The 13,924-nt window shown below is 41.1% G+C and overlaps 1 protein-coding gene across 6 annotated transcripts in view; it reads right to left on the bottom strand.

Annotated features, from left to right (window-relative positions):
- Positions 1 to 240: 240 nt before the first annotated feature.
- clcn5b (chloride channel, voltage-sensitive 5b) overlaps positions 241 to 13,924 on the bottom strand; it is a 149,408-nt gene continuing 135,724 nt past the window's right edge. For all 6 annotated transcript variants that reach the window (XM_072505403.1, XM_072505404.1, XM_072505399.1 and 3 more), the window contains 6 exons: positions 12,991 to 13,071; positions 10,815 to 11,360; positions 7,213 to 7,399; positions 4,348 to 4,746; positions 2,644 to 2,860; positions 241 to 1,113 (listed from right to left, as the gene is read on the bottom strand). In XM_072505403.1, coding sequence (XP_072361504.1) covers positions 1,023 to 1,113; positions 2,644 to 2,860; positions 4,348 to 4,746; positions 7,213 to 7,399; positions 10,815 to 11,360; positions 12,991 to 13,071 — 1,521 coding nt within the window. In that variant the 3' untranslated portion in view covers positions 241 to 1,022. The remainder of the gene's footprint in view (positions 1,114 to 2,643; positions 2,861 to 4,347; positions 4,747 to 7,212; positions 7,400 to 10,814; positions 11,361 to 12,990; positions 13,072 to 13,924) is intronic.

The following is a 13,924-nucleotide window of genomic DNA, read 5'->3' on the forward strand; positions in this document are numbered from 1 at the left end:
TCAGTCTTCAGTTGTCTCGGTCATGAAGGGTACTGTAAAGGTCACGGAAATAGGCTCTGCCCAAATCTTCAGCTGCTGGTGATCTGTCCCTCCTGGGGCGAGGGAAGTGGATAATTTGATGCCAGCATTGATTTCCAGAAAGTCTACTGTGAAGATATAGTTGAAGCAGGTAATGCAATCTATGGGAAAATAAACTAATTATTTCACAAATACAAAAAAAGTAATTTCAAACAATTGAAATAATTTGCTGAACTGTTTATTTCAGTGAAAAAAATTGATTTGAGTGATTCCTCTCATATTTACACAAAGCCCCGCAGATAAATTTATCTACATTTAGTTGTGCAGGATTTGACTATTTAATTTGGTAGTCCTGTAAACATCAAGTTACAACAAAGATGGCTGACAAGGGATCTCACATAGCTGCTGGTATGGTTGACCTTCTTCATTCGGAGGACAATTCATGTCAAGTAGTTCATTGGGAGAATAAATACAATTTTAAAAATATTCACACAATGGGTTGCTCTTCAGAGAAAACACTGATAATATATAGGTCAATAACATTGCTAATATTATTTAATGATTCAGCGAGGATGTACCAAAATACCAGAACCCGTACTCGACAACAATATCAGACAATGTTGGGGTATCCTAATTCTATACAGGTCCAAAGATAAAATTAATTATCTAGGTTATCTGGTAAACCCCAAACAATTAATGCCACCCAGTAGTCAAAGCTACCCTTATTACAGTGAATTTAATACAAATTGTCGAGGAAAGAACACAATTAGACGAATTCTTCATTCAATCACCACGTAGTTCCACAGTGCTTATCCAAAAACTTCTGAAAGAATTTCCGTACTTCGTGTAGTGCAATTGAAAGTCGGACACTCAGTGAACATGAGGTACATCATTCTCGATCTTCAGAAAGAACTTAAGGTACAATGCTGACACTAGTCAGAACACATTGGCAGAAATAAAACTGTCCTCTCTGGAATCTCTATTAATATGAATAAAATTTTATTTTAGTTAAACATAATGGAGTCAGGGTCTTGGTTGGCCATCTGAGCAATATGTTTCAATATATCTTTTTTTGTGATAATACCAAGGAGCCGCCTGCAAAAGAGAAGAAACAGTTAGTGTTATACCATGAGAATTAATTATAAGTTACTACATTGCTACTGTTACATCAGAAATAACAAAAGGAAGCAAACTGTTCTGACTGTATAAAAATAAGGGTGTACAAAATATTCAATAAATTAGATAGTTTCATTGGCACAATTTATTCAAGTGCAAAAACTGGGCGAAATGACATTCTTTGTTAGTGTTCTGAAGATAGTATTTTTTTTAAACAATTTATTTCTGATTCTAAAGGTACAGATTTGTGCTTATGGCAAAGTATCATTGGCACCTACAGTCTTCCACTGTTATATGATTGGCCATTCTTAATATGCAAGTTATTAGCCGCTATCTAATTATTAAAATCAACTTGTCCAAACTCAGTCAGTTCCCAACTAACATTTAGACATGTGTACTTTGTAGTAAGAGTCAAGGATTACAACCAGGAGCGAAGATTTTGGCCAATTTGACCATTTCTATTTCAGCACTTGCAGGGCAATTTTAGTGAACTAATTCAGCAATTCAACTCAGGATTGGACTTGGGGCTTTTGCTTCATTGCTTCCACGCATGGCCTTAATTAGTCAGCAGATTAAAAGTTAAAATACAGCATTCCTACAAAAACACTCAGTCCATGTATGCCATTTTCCATCTGCTCTGCTATACATTTCTCAGTGACTAGAGCCACAGAAAATGGGGCAATCTTATCAAAAAATGGCAAAGTGTTATTTCTGGTGAGAAACATGGAGTGAATCCGTCAGCGGCATTTTTCATGTTCTTTAAATGTTCTTAGGAAAAAAAGTGAGTGGGCCTAGTTAACGCTGTCACTCTGGCGAGGCAAGGAGTCTTAGAGCCAGGAACAGTCTTCAAACAGATCGGGGCATACCAGCACTGCAGCCGAACGGCACCCAGGCCACATCTCGGAGGTCTCCAGGCTTCCCCCCCACACCTCCGACAATTGTCACAAGCTGAACCCCTCCCTCACCCCTGACAGTCATCATTGGAAGATTCTCCCCGCCCCCCTCACCATGGGGCTCCCATTAGGGGGCACAGGTTGGAATTTCAAGGTTAACACTGCCAGGTTTAGGCAGTGCCAACCTGTGCCAGGGTCAGTGCCCTGTGCATCCCGCTACAACCCCACCCCCCTTCCCCACTCCCCAGGGCTATACTGGTTTCTGGTGCCCGGGCTCCCTTGGAGCGATTCTCATTACTACATTGATTATAAAACCCTATCACGTTGGAGATAATCATGTTTTTTAATTCTCACTGGATTTCGAGCCTGCACCTAGTTTCTCACAGGCAGAGAGAGATCTTGAAATTGTCTCCTATGGATTTATGGCAATGGATGTCACTTATCTGAGCAAAATACGCTGATGATGCATATAAATTCATAATTAATTTTGAGTGGTGAATTTATCTAGTATTCTCGGCAGTTCCATACAAATTATAAATCTAATCTCAGGAATTTTAAGGCCATGGAAGTTTAAATATGTATTCCCCCTTTGAGACAACACAAGCGTAACACTCACCCATTGTGAGTAACAAGACATTGTCTTAAGCCCAGTTTGCGGAATATATCCACCACTATTTCCATGGGTGTGTGATCTGTCACTGTGAAAGGACTCAAATCCAGGACAGAGCGCAGTTTGAGTGCAGCCGGGTTGTTTGGAAGCTGCACAGGAGGATGTTCAGTAAAATAAATAAGAGAAGTGCTGACAATCCCATCTTGTCGCTGTCTTCCATTTTCTATTAGCAGATGCAGGACAAAAAACATATTTGACATTATGTTCAATGTTTATCTACCACCAAATAATTAAGTGCAATTATCAATAACTGGGTGGGTAATGATGAAGTAATCTGAATGTTTTTGCTTCATAATGTATAAGAATACCATTTATTAATTTAATAACTGAAAACAAAAGGGACAAAAAAAACTTCAGTTAAATTATCATAATGTTCCAAAGTGTATAATATGTAATTTATAAGCTTTTTAACCAGTTTTGTACTTTGGTTTATACGGTTTTGAAAAAAGCATATTTCTCAACACATTGATATTAAAGATTCATCAGTTAGAAATATTACAGACAATAGCTGGTCACTATCTTATCAATCTTCCACATTCCCATCAATGATCAATGGGAGGTCATTAATCATCAATACGTAATCTTACACAAAGACACATAGCGGGGATTCTCCACTCGGTTTTCGACAGGTAGGATCAACGGCGGGAGCAGAAAGTCCCCCGGGACACCCAAAATGCTATTTACGCTGGTGGGACTTCCCGATGCGATGGTGCCCGGCCCCAGCCAATGACTCAATGGGAATTCCAATGTTGAATGCCGGCTCCACATTTAGAATATCTGATTACCAGGTCTCTATCTGCCAGTGTGACAGGCAGGTTTGAGAAAAGTCAGTGTTGGATAAGGCAAGAGAAGCTGTGTGGAACTTGCCAACTTCACAGTCACCTTCTCTCCCTGATTTAACAGCACTCTGCAATTTCAAAGTGCTGCGACGATCACACAGCCAGCTGGAGGGGCGGGCCTTCAATTTAACTTTGAGATTGGGGCTCCAATTTTAAAGGGCGCCCGATGTCAAAGTTAAATTTAAGCTCACCCCAACAGACATGTTCTCCCCCTCCTCCCCAAACGACAAACATCTGCACCCCCTCAATGGATAAGGAGAACACCCCCAACACCCACGTGCTGCAGGAGACCCCCCTGCCCCTCCCCTCCATGGATAATGGGAGCCCCCCCCAATACGCAGAAGCAGATGCCCCCACCACATGCACCTCCCATGGATAAGAGAAGCCCACACACCTGGTGGCACTGTCAGGGTGCCAGGTGGCAATGCTCAGGCATGTCCCTTTACTCCCGGGGGCTACATGCACCTCTGTGCCCTGGCGTGGTCATGATGACTGGTTTAGTTTTTGAAAACCAATGGTGAATCGCACCAACATGATATCACACATCTGTGGGTGGGAAGAAATACTGTGGGTGGACGTTATGGTGTCAAGTCAAGTAATTATCTATAAATTTATTAAAATGGGGGGGCCCGGAAGATCTCAAACTAGCACAATCCCATATTTGGCCACTCGTGAGATTTAGGGGCCATTATGGGATTGCACCTGCGGGTAAAGGGGCCGCTAATTCACTACCAATATTTTAAATTTACAAACCATTATACGCTCATTTACAAAGAATGTTCAAATATTTAACACAACTCAAAGTTCTCACCAATTGAAATTATTAAGTCTCTTCTGAGAACGAAGCCTACAAGTCGCTGCGATTCTTTTGACACTATCACAGGGAATCCACTATATGTTGTTTCATTAATGATTGTCTCCACATCTTCTACCTTCATACCATCCTGAGTGAGGCTGGTCAGAGGAGGGTCATTACGCCGAGGTCTCATTACATCCATTGCTAAAGTCCTGTGTGTAAATTCCTCCTTTGCCTCCAGGAATGGGTAGCCGTTTAATCGAATATGTGCCTCATAGATGCCCTCTCGTCCAATTGCATCAGACACCCATTTACTAGTCATCGCTGCAGCCATTAATGGTACAATATACTCCAGCCCTCCTGTTAGTTCAAACATGATAACCACTAATGATACAGTCATCCTGGTCACACCACCTGCAGAAACAGAATTTTACAGATTTGCAGGATAGTCAATAGACCTTTCTTCCACAAAGTAATCCTTCATGATCAATAGTATTATCATCACATCAGCTAGAAAACAAACACTGACCAGAATAAAGATGTTATAATAGGTTGCTTCAAGTACAGAGAAACACAGACAATCAGAAGAATATGATATCATTTGCATTCAACTCTGTGTTCCTAGCCTTCAATGGAAACATAGCTTTAAAAGAAGCCAAAGTTTTGTTTGCAATGCAAGCACCATATAACATCCAGTGTTGAGCACCTCTGAACATTATTAATCGATGGGTTCCTCAACAGGATCAATTACCTTTCTTCAAATCATTCAGAATGTTCAAAATCGAAAAAAAAAATTATTATTTTGAAAACTAAACATCACCAACATTTTTTTTAAAGAGGATAATTATTTTAGTGGTGATCAGCTTCACATTCTGATTTGGGATACTCAACTGCTTTGTAAACTGGAGCAAGGAGAGATTATTTGGGTTCAGAGCTGGATGAAAAGCTAAGAAACTTGGGCAGAATGGCCTATACTCTCAACATCTGGAAGCAGGGCGTGATTTGGGTTGAGTTAGGCAAGGTACAGTGAGCAACACAGTGGTTAGCACTGTTGCTTCACAGCGCCAGGGTCCCAGGTTCGATTCCCGCTTGGGTCACTGTCTGCGCGAAATCTGCACATTCTCCGTGTGTCTGCATGGGATTCCTCCAGGTGCTCTGGTTTCCTCCCACAGTCCTGAAAGATGTGCTGTTAGGTAATTTGGACATTCTGAAATATCCCTGTGCACCTGAGCAGGCACTGGAATGTGGGGACTAGGGGATTTGCACAGTAACTTCATTGCAGTGTTAATGTAAGCCTACTTGTGACAGTAAATATTATTTTACAAAGCTGAGGCACAATTATCCAATAAAAACAAATATTTCATTTCATCATAACATTCCGAAGCACTTTACACAACGAATTACATTTTAGTTTGCTTATTGTTATGTAGACAAATGTGGAGATATCCTGGTACAATAGGCCTGCTACTTGGCTCTCTGCTGCAAGGAATGTATAGGCAAAGAACTCTACAATTTACTGACTCTTTTTAATAAATTAAAAAAACAACCATTTTTAAAATACGGAAGCCCACAAAAAAGACAGCTATGTTAGTCCCTAAGATATCTATAATTTACAGCTTTCACTGTATGTTGGTTAAGCAACAAAGACCTTATTTAGAAGATATACTGTTAGGACACCCTGGGCTAGTGCACAGTCAATTCCAGCCCAACAGGCCTTTGAGTCCCAAAACAAGTGAATTAACTAATAAATTGTAAAAAAACATTCCTGGAATCCTTGGCCTTTGGCTGTCCGATAATTACAGTCACCAGGTTTGTAAGTTAAAATACAAATAATGCTTATTTGTAACAGAAATAAAGATGAAATATGCAGTAATTACAGCAGAATAACAGCAAGCTAAACGACCCCCCCTCCTTTTACTGTCCCATCCTCTAACCACACACACACACACAAGTCAAACAAACACAGAAGGGTGGGAAGGGGTTAAAAATAAGCATCAAGGGAAAAGGATAATAGTCCTTGCTTTTGAGCATGGGTTCTTTGCAGCAGGCTTTCCTCCCAGCACTGCACCCTGGCAGTGCCACCACTGCACTGTCGGTGTGCCCAGGAGGAACTGTCAGCCTGGCTGGGGCAGTGCCAAGCTGGCGGTGTCAAGATACCTGGGTGGCAATTTGCTCACGCTGGGGATTGGGCTGGGGGGCGCCTTGCCCTTATGATATGGTGCACAGGGGGCACGATGACCCCCTTATAGGGGAATTAGGCCGTGGGGGGGTGGGTGGGGGGGGGGGGGGGGAGAGAAGGGTCTGGAGGTCAGGTTGGGAGAGGTCTCGAGATCGGGACGCCATTTAAAAATAATGCAACAATCTCTTCCTGTACTAGTCTGCGGACCTTGTTAATGCAGGAAATGGGACCGAGTGCGGCTTCAACGGGGCATTCTTGCTGAGGTCCCGAAATGAAGCAGAATCCCATTTGACAGTGGGGTCGATCTGTCAGTGCTGTGAAACACCCGGCTAAACACGCTCGACACGGGTCTTTGTTTCATTTCTGTTAAATCGCACCCATAGTTTAGTTAAGGCAAAACTCGAGTACAGCTTAAGTTGTTAATAATATTCAAGAGAGAAACAAAGTACAACACCACCAGTGATCCAGGATTTTGAGTGTTGAGAAGAGTATGAGCAGGAAAGTGCAGTACTGTAGCATTTAAGTAGATGACTATGTGACAGGGCACAAAACTTTATTTTTGCTTACTCACAGGGAAGAAACAAATTGGTTTTCAATGCAGCAAGTGGTGCATATTACTGGACACAAGACAAATTGGTCAGTCGGAGAAAAACTATTATCCCTTAACTACAAACTGTTAATTTCACAATTTGTTTTCTTACCTAGGCACGCAGCAGCACCAACCATGGCATATAACCCAGGAGTGATGCAGTCAGCTCCTGGACTACACCAACCTCTAAAGATGATCCAGTCATGGTGATAGTAAGCAAGCTGTTCCATTCCCACTCCTAGAAGTCTTCCAGCTATAGCACCCACAGCCATGCTTGGTATGAAGAGCCCTGAGGGAACCTGCATAAACATTGGAGAATAGTAGTCACGTCAGAGATTTAATGCATACAACTATTGTAGTCTCAGATCTTGGTAGTATAACCACTCACATTAAAATCCTACAGCACACTTCCAATTGGAGGGAGCTACCTCCCCCATACCAACATAAATAAAAGACTAACATTGGCAAACAAACCTATAATGGTAGTCACTCCATTTTTGCAAACTAAACTCATATGCGAGCTGGAATACATTGCTCTGCTCTGCCATAACACATTGCTTTGGTCTACTCCACCATGTCACAGGGCACAGCACATTAAAAGCAGGAGCTGATTGCCAGGTGAGGAACAATTTCAGCGTATTGTCCAATGGCATCACTTGGAGGTTGTTTCTTATCTGTTAGCAATATAATACAAAATAGGATATGTGTACAGGAGAAACCCCCAAGAAATCATTGAAATGCAAATATCCATCAGTAGTGGAGTAAATGCTGGAGTCTATTATAAAGGATAACAGGACACTTAGAAAATATCCACAGGATTAGACAAAGTCAATATGGATTTATGAAAGGTAAATCATGTTTGATAAACCTACTGGAGTTTTTTGAGGATGTAACTAGTAGAATAGATAAGGGAAAACCAGTGTGGGTGGTGTATTTCGATTTTCAGAAAACTTTGATAAAGTCCCACGTAAGAGATGTGTGTGCAAAATTAAAGCACATGGGATTGGGGGTAATATATTGGCATGGATTGGGAATGGGTTAGCAGACAGGAAATAGAGCATGAATAAATGGGTCGTTTTTGAAGTGGCAGGCGATGACTAGTGGGGTCCTGGAGGGATCAGTGCTTGGGCCCCAACTATTCACAATACACATCAATGATTTGGATGACGGAACCAAAAGTAATATTCCAAGTTTGCTGATGAAACAAAATTTGGTGGGAAGGTGAGCGGTGAGGAGGATGTTAAAAGGTTTCAAGGTAATTTAGACAAATTGAGTGTGTGGGCAAATATACAGCAAATGCAGTATGACGTGTATAAACGTGAGGTTATCCATTCCGGACGGAGAAACAGAATAGTGGAGTTATATTTAAATGGTGACTAGTACACCAGTCACTGAAAGCAAGCATGCAGGTACAGCAAACAGTTAGGAAGGCAAATCGTATGTTGGCCTTCATTGTAAAGGGACTTGTGTGCAGGAGCAAGGATGTTTTACTGCAGCTGTACTGGGCCTTGGTGAGACCACACCTGCAGCATGGTGTGCAGTTTTGATCTCCTTATCGAAGAAAGGATATATTTACTATAGAGCGAGTGCAGCGAAGTTTCACCAGACTGTTTCCTGTGATGGCAGGATCGTCATACAAGGGTAAATTGGGTTGACTGGGCCTGTATTCATTGGAATTTAGAAGAATGAGAGGGATTTCCATCACTGAAATATATAAAATTCTGACAGGGTTGGACTGGATGCAGTGATGTTGTTTCCTCCGGTTGAGGGGATGGGGAGGGGATCTAGATTAAGGAGTCATATCTCAGGAACAGAACAGAGGAGGAATTTCTTCACTCAGATGGTGGCGAACCTGTGGAATTCGCTACCACAGAAGGCTGTGGAGGCCAAATCACTGGATATATTTATGAAGAAAATAGATAGATTTCTAGACTCTAAAGGTGTCAAGTGGCATGGGGAGAGAGCTGGAGTATGGTGTTGAAATAGAGAATCAACCATGATCATGTTAAATGGTGGAGCAGGCTCGAAGGGCTGAATGGCCTACTCTTGCTCCCATTTTCGGTTTGTATTCTTTCAAAATTACACATTTGTTTAAAAAAGTACTGAAAGGAACAGTTGCAACATGATGTACTTTCCACTGCAAAAGAGGTTTTAGCTTTGTGTACATAACCTTCCTATTTGCACTTATTTTTGTTGAATGTTCCAGTTGCATCAGCAATCACCGTAATTTGCAGCAATCTTTTTTGTTTATTTAAAATTTGATAATCACTTATGCCTAACTTGGGATTTCCATTATATTATCCTACTTTCCACTCAATTAGGTTCAATGAAGTACATTTCCACACCCACCTCAATTTGTTGCTTTATCATTTCAAACCTTTGCCTCCTGCTCCATTGGAACAACTTGATTTCTAAGATAGTTAGTTTACATTGCACATACATATTTATGAGTACTCTAAATGGATACACTTAACTTAGTTGGAGAAAGATCATGAAGCTCTGGAGCAATCGGATTTCATATTTGATAATAAAAATTACCTAAAATGATCTAACTGTTCCAACAAAATTAAGTGCATCCATCTTGACTTCATTTGTGGCTGAGAGCTGGAGGCTGGAGAGAACAAGAAAAAAGGATGGCATACTAGTTGGAGAAGTGAGAGAGAAAAGACGAACATTGGTGGAGACCTGAATAAAGGGTGGGCACAATACTGGCCTGGAAGGAGGCCAGCACAGAGTGGAGGTTAATGAGAGAAAACAACTGATGGGCCTATATTTAAAAGACACATAGAAAAATCCAACAGCCAACAATGAGATAAATGACTAGAGAATCCAACTTACATCGGTTGAGGAATAAATATCAACAAGGACACCAGGATAACACCTGTTCTCTTCTCAGGGAAGACAGTGATGATGTCACTGGGCTAATAATCAAGGGCCCCGTGCTAATGCTCTTGGAACATAAGTTTAAATCCTGCCATGACAACTGGTGGAATTTAAACTCAATCAATAAAATCTGGAATTGAAAACTAGGTCTCAGTAATGGCGACCATGAAACTCATTGATGGGTGTAAAATACCATCTGATTCAAGAAAATCTGTCATCCTTAGATGGTCTCGCCTACATGTGACTCCAAATCCACAGTAATGTGGTTGACTCTTAACTGACCTCTGAAATGGCCTAGCAAGCGAGTCAGTTCAAGAACAATTAGGGATGGGCAACAAATGCTGGTTTTACCAGTGAAGCACACACCTGAATAAATGAATTTAAAATAGTATCATGTGACCTTGGACGTTGAACCGAGGAGTCAGTTGTGGCCTTGAGAAACGTTTCATCTGAGAAATGCCATTTTTGATGTGCAGTACCTTCTTGGTGAGCTGATCTCAGCTGTGGTGGTGCTAAATTGGAAAGAATTGGCGAGGGGTAGGGGCAAGGAATTGCCTGGATTCTGATTACTACTATGGTGCAAATGCACAGGTGTAAATGTCAATTGATGTCAGAATTGGCTTTTGCCATGATGCACCCAACAACTGAATACCACCAACCCTCACAGAAATAATGCTACAATATAAATGTATTGTTGTATTGTTCTTGTTCTGCGATATATCATTGTGCACATTCAAAACATAGTGAGAAAATCCATTCAGGCACTATTACTTGCTTAGTACTTTTCATAAATGTAGATAAAATATACGTCACCCTGAAATTCTTCCTTACCTTCATACCAAATGTGAATATTGTGATGAAAATTTTAAACAGTAGTGCTAGAGCGAGCTGCCACATTGCCATGTAAACACCTTTCCCTGCTGCACGATCTGGCAAGTCATCAATATTTTTGGTGCTGTTGACATCATTAATATAATCACAGAGTTGTGATGAGTCCAGAAGTCCACAGTCATTGAACAACTCTGAAATGAGCCCACTGGTACTCATCTTGGTGTAGTCATTCGGAAAAGCAATAATACCTGTGATGGCTGTCACAACAAGGACCTCAAGAACTGGGTACTTCCCTAATTTGGTGGTCTTGCGCCTTCTGCACCAGGCAATGTTGGCACGTATAAAAAACGCTCCCCATAGTCCTCCAAAGATTCCCAAAAGGATGAAAGGGACCAATTCCAACAAATGCCAGGGGCTGTGGAATTCTACATAGAATAGCACAAGCCGGCTATTCCCAAACGGATTAATAGACCTGAGTGTGAAGGCTGCAACCAATGCAGCAAAAAATGACCTCCATAAAGTCTTCAGAGGAAAGTAATAGCTAACCTGAAGAAATAAAAGATAAAACAATGTCAAAGAGAAGGCTGTTAATTAGTCTTTTGAAACATACTGGCGCATCTTGCAACAAATATACCAAGTTAAATTACACAAATATCAGTGCCAATCTTGCCAGGGCCTTCCTTGATATTAGGCAATTATTTTCCCAAGCCAACAATAGAAAAAGATAGCTAAAGCCAAGAGTGTGGACCATCGGCTAATCACCAAAATCTTCTTCCAAAGGGAAGGTTTTGCTGACTCTATGGCGTGGATGTTAGCTCACTTACTTTACAAGGTTGTTACTGATGTCAAGTTAGTACATAGATTGGCCCATTTATCCATTCTCCTGAAGATAATCACTGTTAAAATTTTCAAACTGAAACATATTTATCCCAGACCAATAGACAATTAGTTGGGAGACTACAGAACATCCATTAACACTACAATCAGTAGACACTCAGCTAACAGCTCTGTTCTAAAGGTGGTATGCCCATAATTCTAAAAGGACTGGTGATGCAATAGTCAATGGCTGGAATTTTCCACCCCCCTCCCCCCCCGTGTGTTCTCTCTGGACGAGGCTGGCTATCCATCAAAACCTCCGTTCACATCGACAGTGAACGATCCTGGCATGAAGGGCTGGAAAAGTCCGGCCAATGTCTTTGACTATTGTTTCCTACAGCTTTCAACAAATCTGTTTCACTGTTGGAACATTCACGGGGCCCTGTGCAATCATGAAAGATTGATGCTGAAACAAGGATTGAATTCCCAAAGATCCATATTGAATTGATTTAACGATTATCTTTGGCAGGTTGCATTCAATACTCCCCCCCCAAAAAAAAGTTTACTTTATATAAACATTAAAAAGTCATTAAACATAAATAGATTGGCAAAAATAAAAATGGAAATCCATGGATTGGATTAAAACCAGACACAGATTTACAGAAAAAACAGGTGCTAAAATGATTACAGATTGGCTGGACAAATTACATGCTCTAGAATCCAAGCTTTTCTCCAATGCTCTCAGCAATTCTCAGTACAACATTCAAAGGTAACCTTATTGAATTCTGCCCAAGATCCAAGCACAAACTTGTACTGCTACCCAGTTTCTGCAGGTTCTCTTTGCTATTAAAAGGTTCTTGTGATCTGATGTGGTACAATGGGATATTCAGGCTTGACCAAATTGCTGGCATAAGATTTAAAAGTGCTTGCAGTAAGTAAAAAGGATTGCAAGAGTAGGTGTAGTAAGTAATGTGACCTCAGGGTCAGGCTAAGATAAGTGGATGATTGAACAAAACCGTCAGGCTTGACAAGGCAAGTTCTGTTTTTGAATAAACCGCTAGCGTTGTATGTTTTAAAAGATCAGGTCATTCTGTGACTTCCTTTGAAATTGCGGACGTACAGAGCTAGATGTGTGAGATAAGAACAGTGAACCAATGACGAAGCATCGCGAGGATGGTATAAATATATGGAAGAAACTATGTAACTTTGAGTAGCCTCTTAAGAACAATCTGAGGGTGCTATGCATACTTTTATTGAACAAATGGCTCTTTGATTCACCTACACCTGACTCCGTGTCGAGTATATTTAGATATTACACATGGTCTAATTTTTTAAATTAAATTATGACGAAATCTCTTACCTCTTCGAGACTAAATAAAACCCCTCCAATGGGGGCACCAAAAGCTACGGAGACACCAGCTGCTGCAGCTGCGGATAGTACCTAGAAAACAAAGTTAATGAAGATTACACAATTGTTATGGGCGAGGCGTTTTCAGAACCCCAAAATGTATCATGGAGTTCAACCAACCTCTCCCTTTAATGGATTTGTTGCTTTTCCTAGCACACGGCTTTTTCCCTAGGTGTGGGATTACAATTATGGACACGTGGGTTTTTAAACACGAAACACTGTTTATTCCATGAACTCAACTTAACATCTTAAATAAACATTGGATCTTTTAACACCCCTTACTTCAAAGATAACTCAGAAAATATTGCAACAGTAAATAATTCCTTAAAATGTTCCTTCAAACTTCCAAGAGACTTAACACCTTTAAACAAAATCACATCAGGTTAAAGGCTTCACTATTATAAGTTTAAATCACCCAAATGATCCAGAGATGGTCTTTTATGGCAGAGATCCAGCTCAGTGCAAACACAGACACACACAAGCTGCTTTTCAAACAAACCCTGCAAAACTAAACTGCAAAATGGCTGACCTGACCTCAGCTCCACCCACTCTCTGACATCACTGTTTTCATAAAGGTACATTGCTTAAACATCCATGTCTTAAAGGTACTCTCACATGACACAATGTAGAGTTTGACAGAGATGGAACACATACACCTCATACGTGCGTGTGCCGGGAGTACGGCACAGAGGTGCAGTTGTGAGCACTGCTGCCTCACGTCGCCAAGGACACGGGTTCAGTCCCGGCCCCGGGACACCGTCCGTGTGGAGCTTTCACATTGTCCCTGGGTCTGCTTGTGTCTCACTCCCACAACCCAAAGATGTACAGAGTAGGTGGATTGGGCACGCTAAATTGCCCCTTAATTGGATACATTTTTAAAAAAGTG

This window comes from Scyliorhinus torazame, chromosome 5, assembly GCF_047496885.1.
Source record: "Scyliorhinus torazame isolate Kashiwa2021f chromosome 5, sScyTor2.1, whole genome shotgun sequence".
Taxonomy (NCBI): Eukaryota; Metazoa; Chordata; class Chondrichthyes; order Carcharhiniformes; family Scyliorhinidae; genus Scyliorhinus; species Scyliorhinus torazame.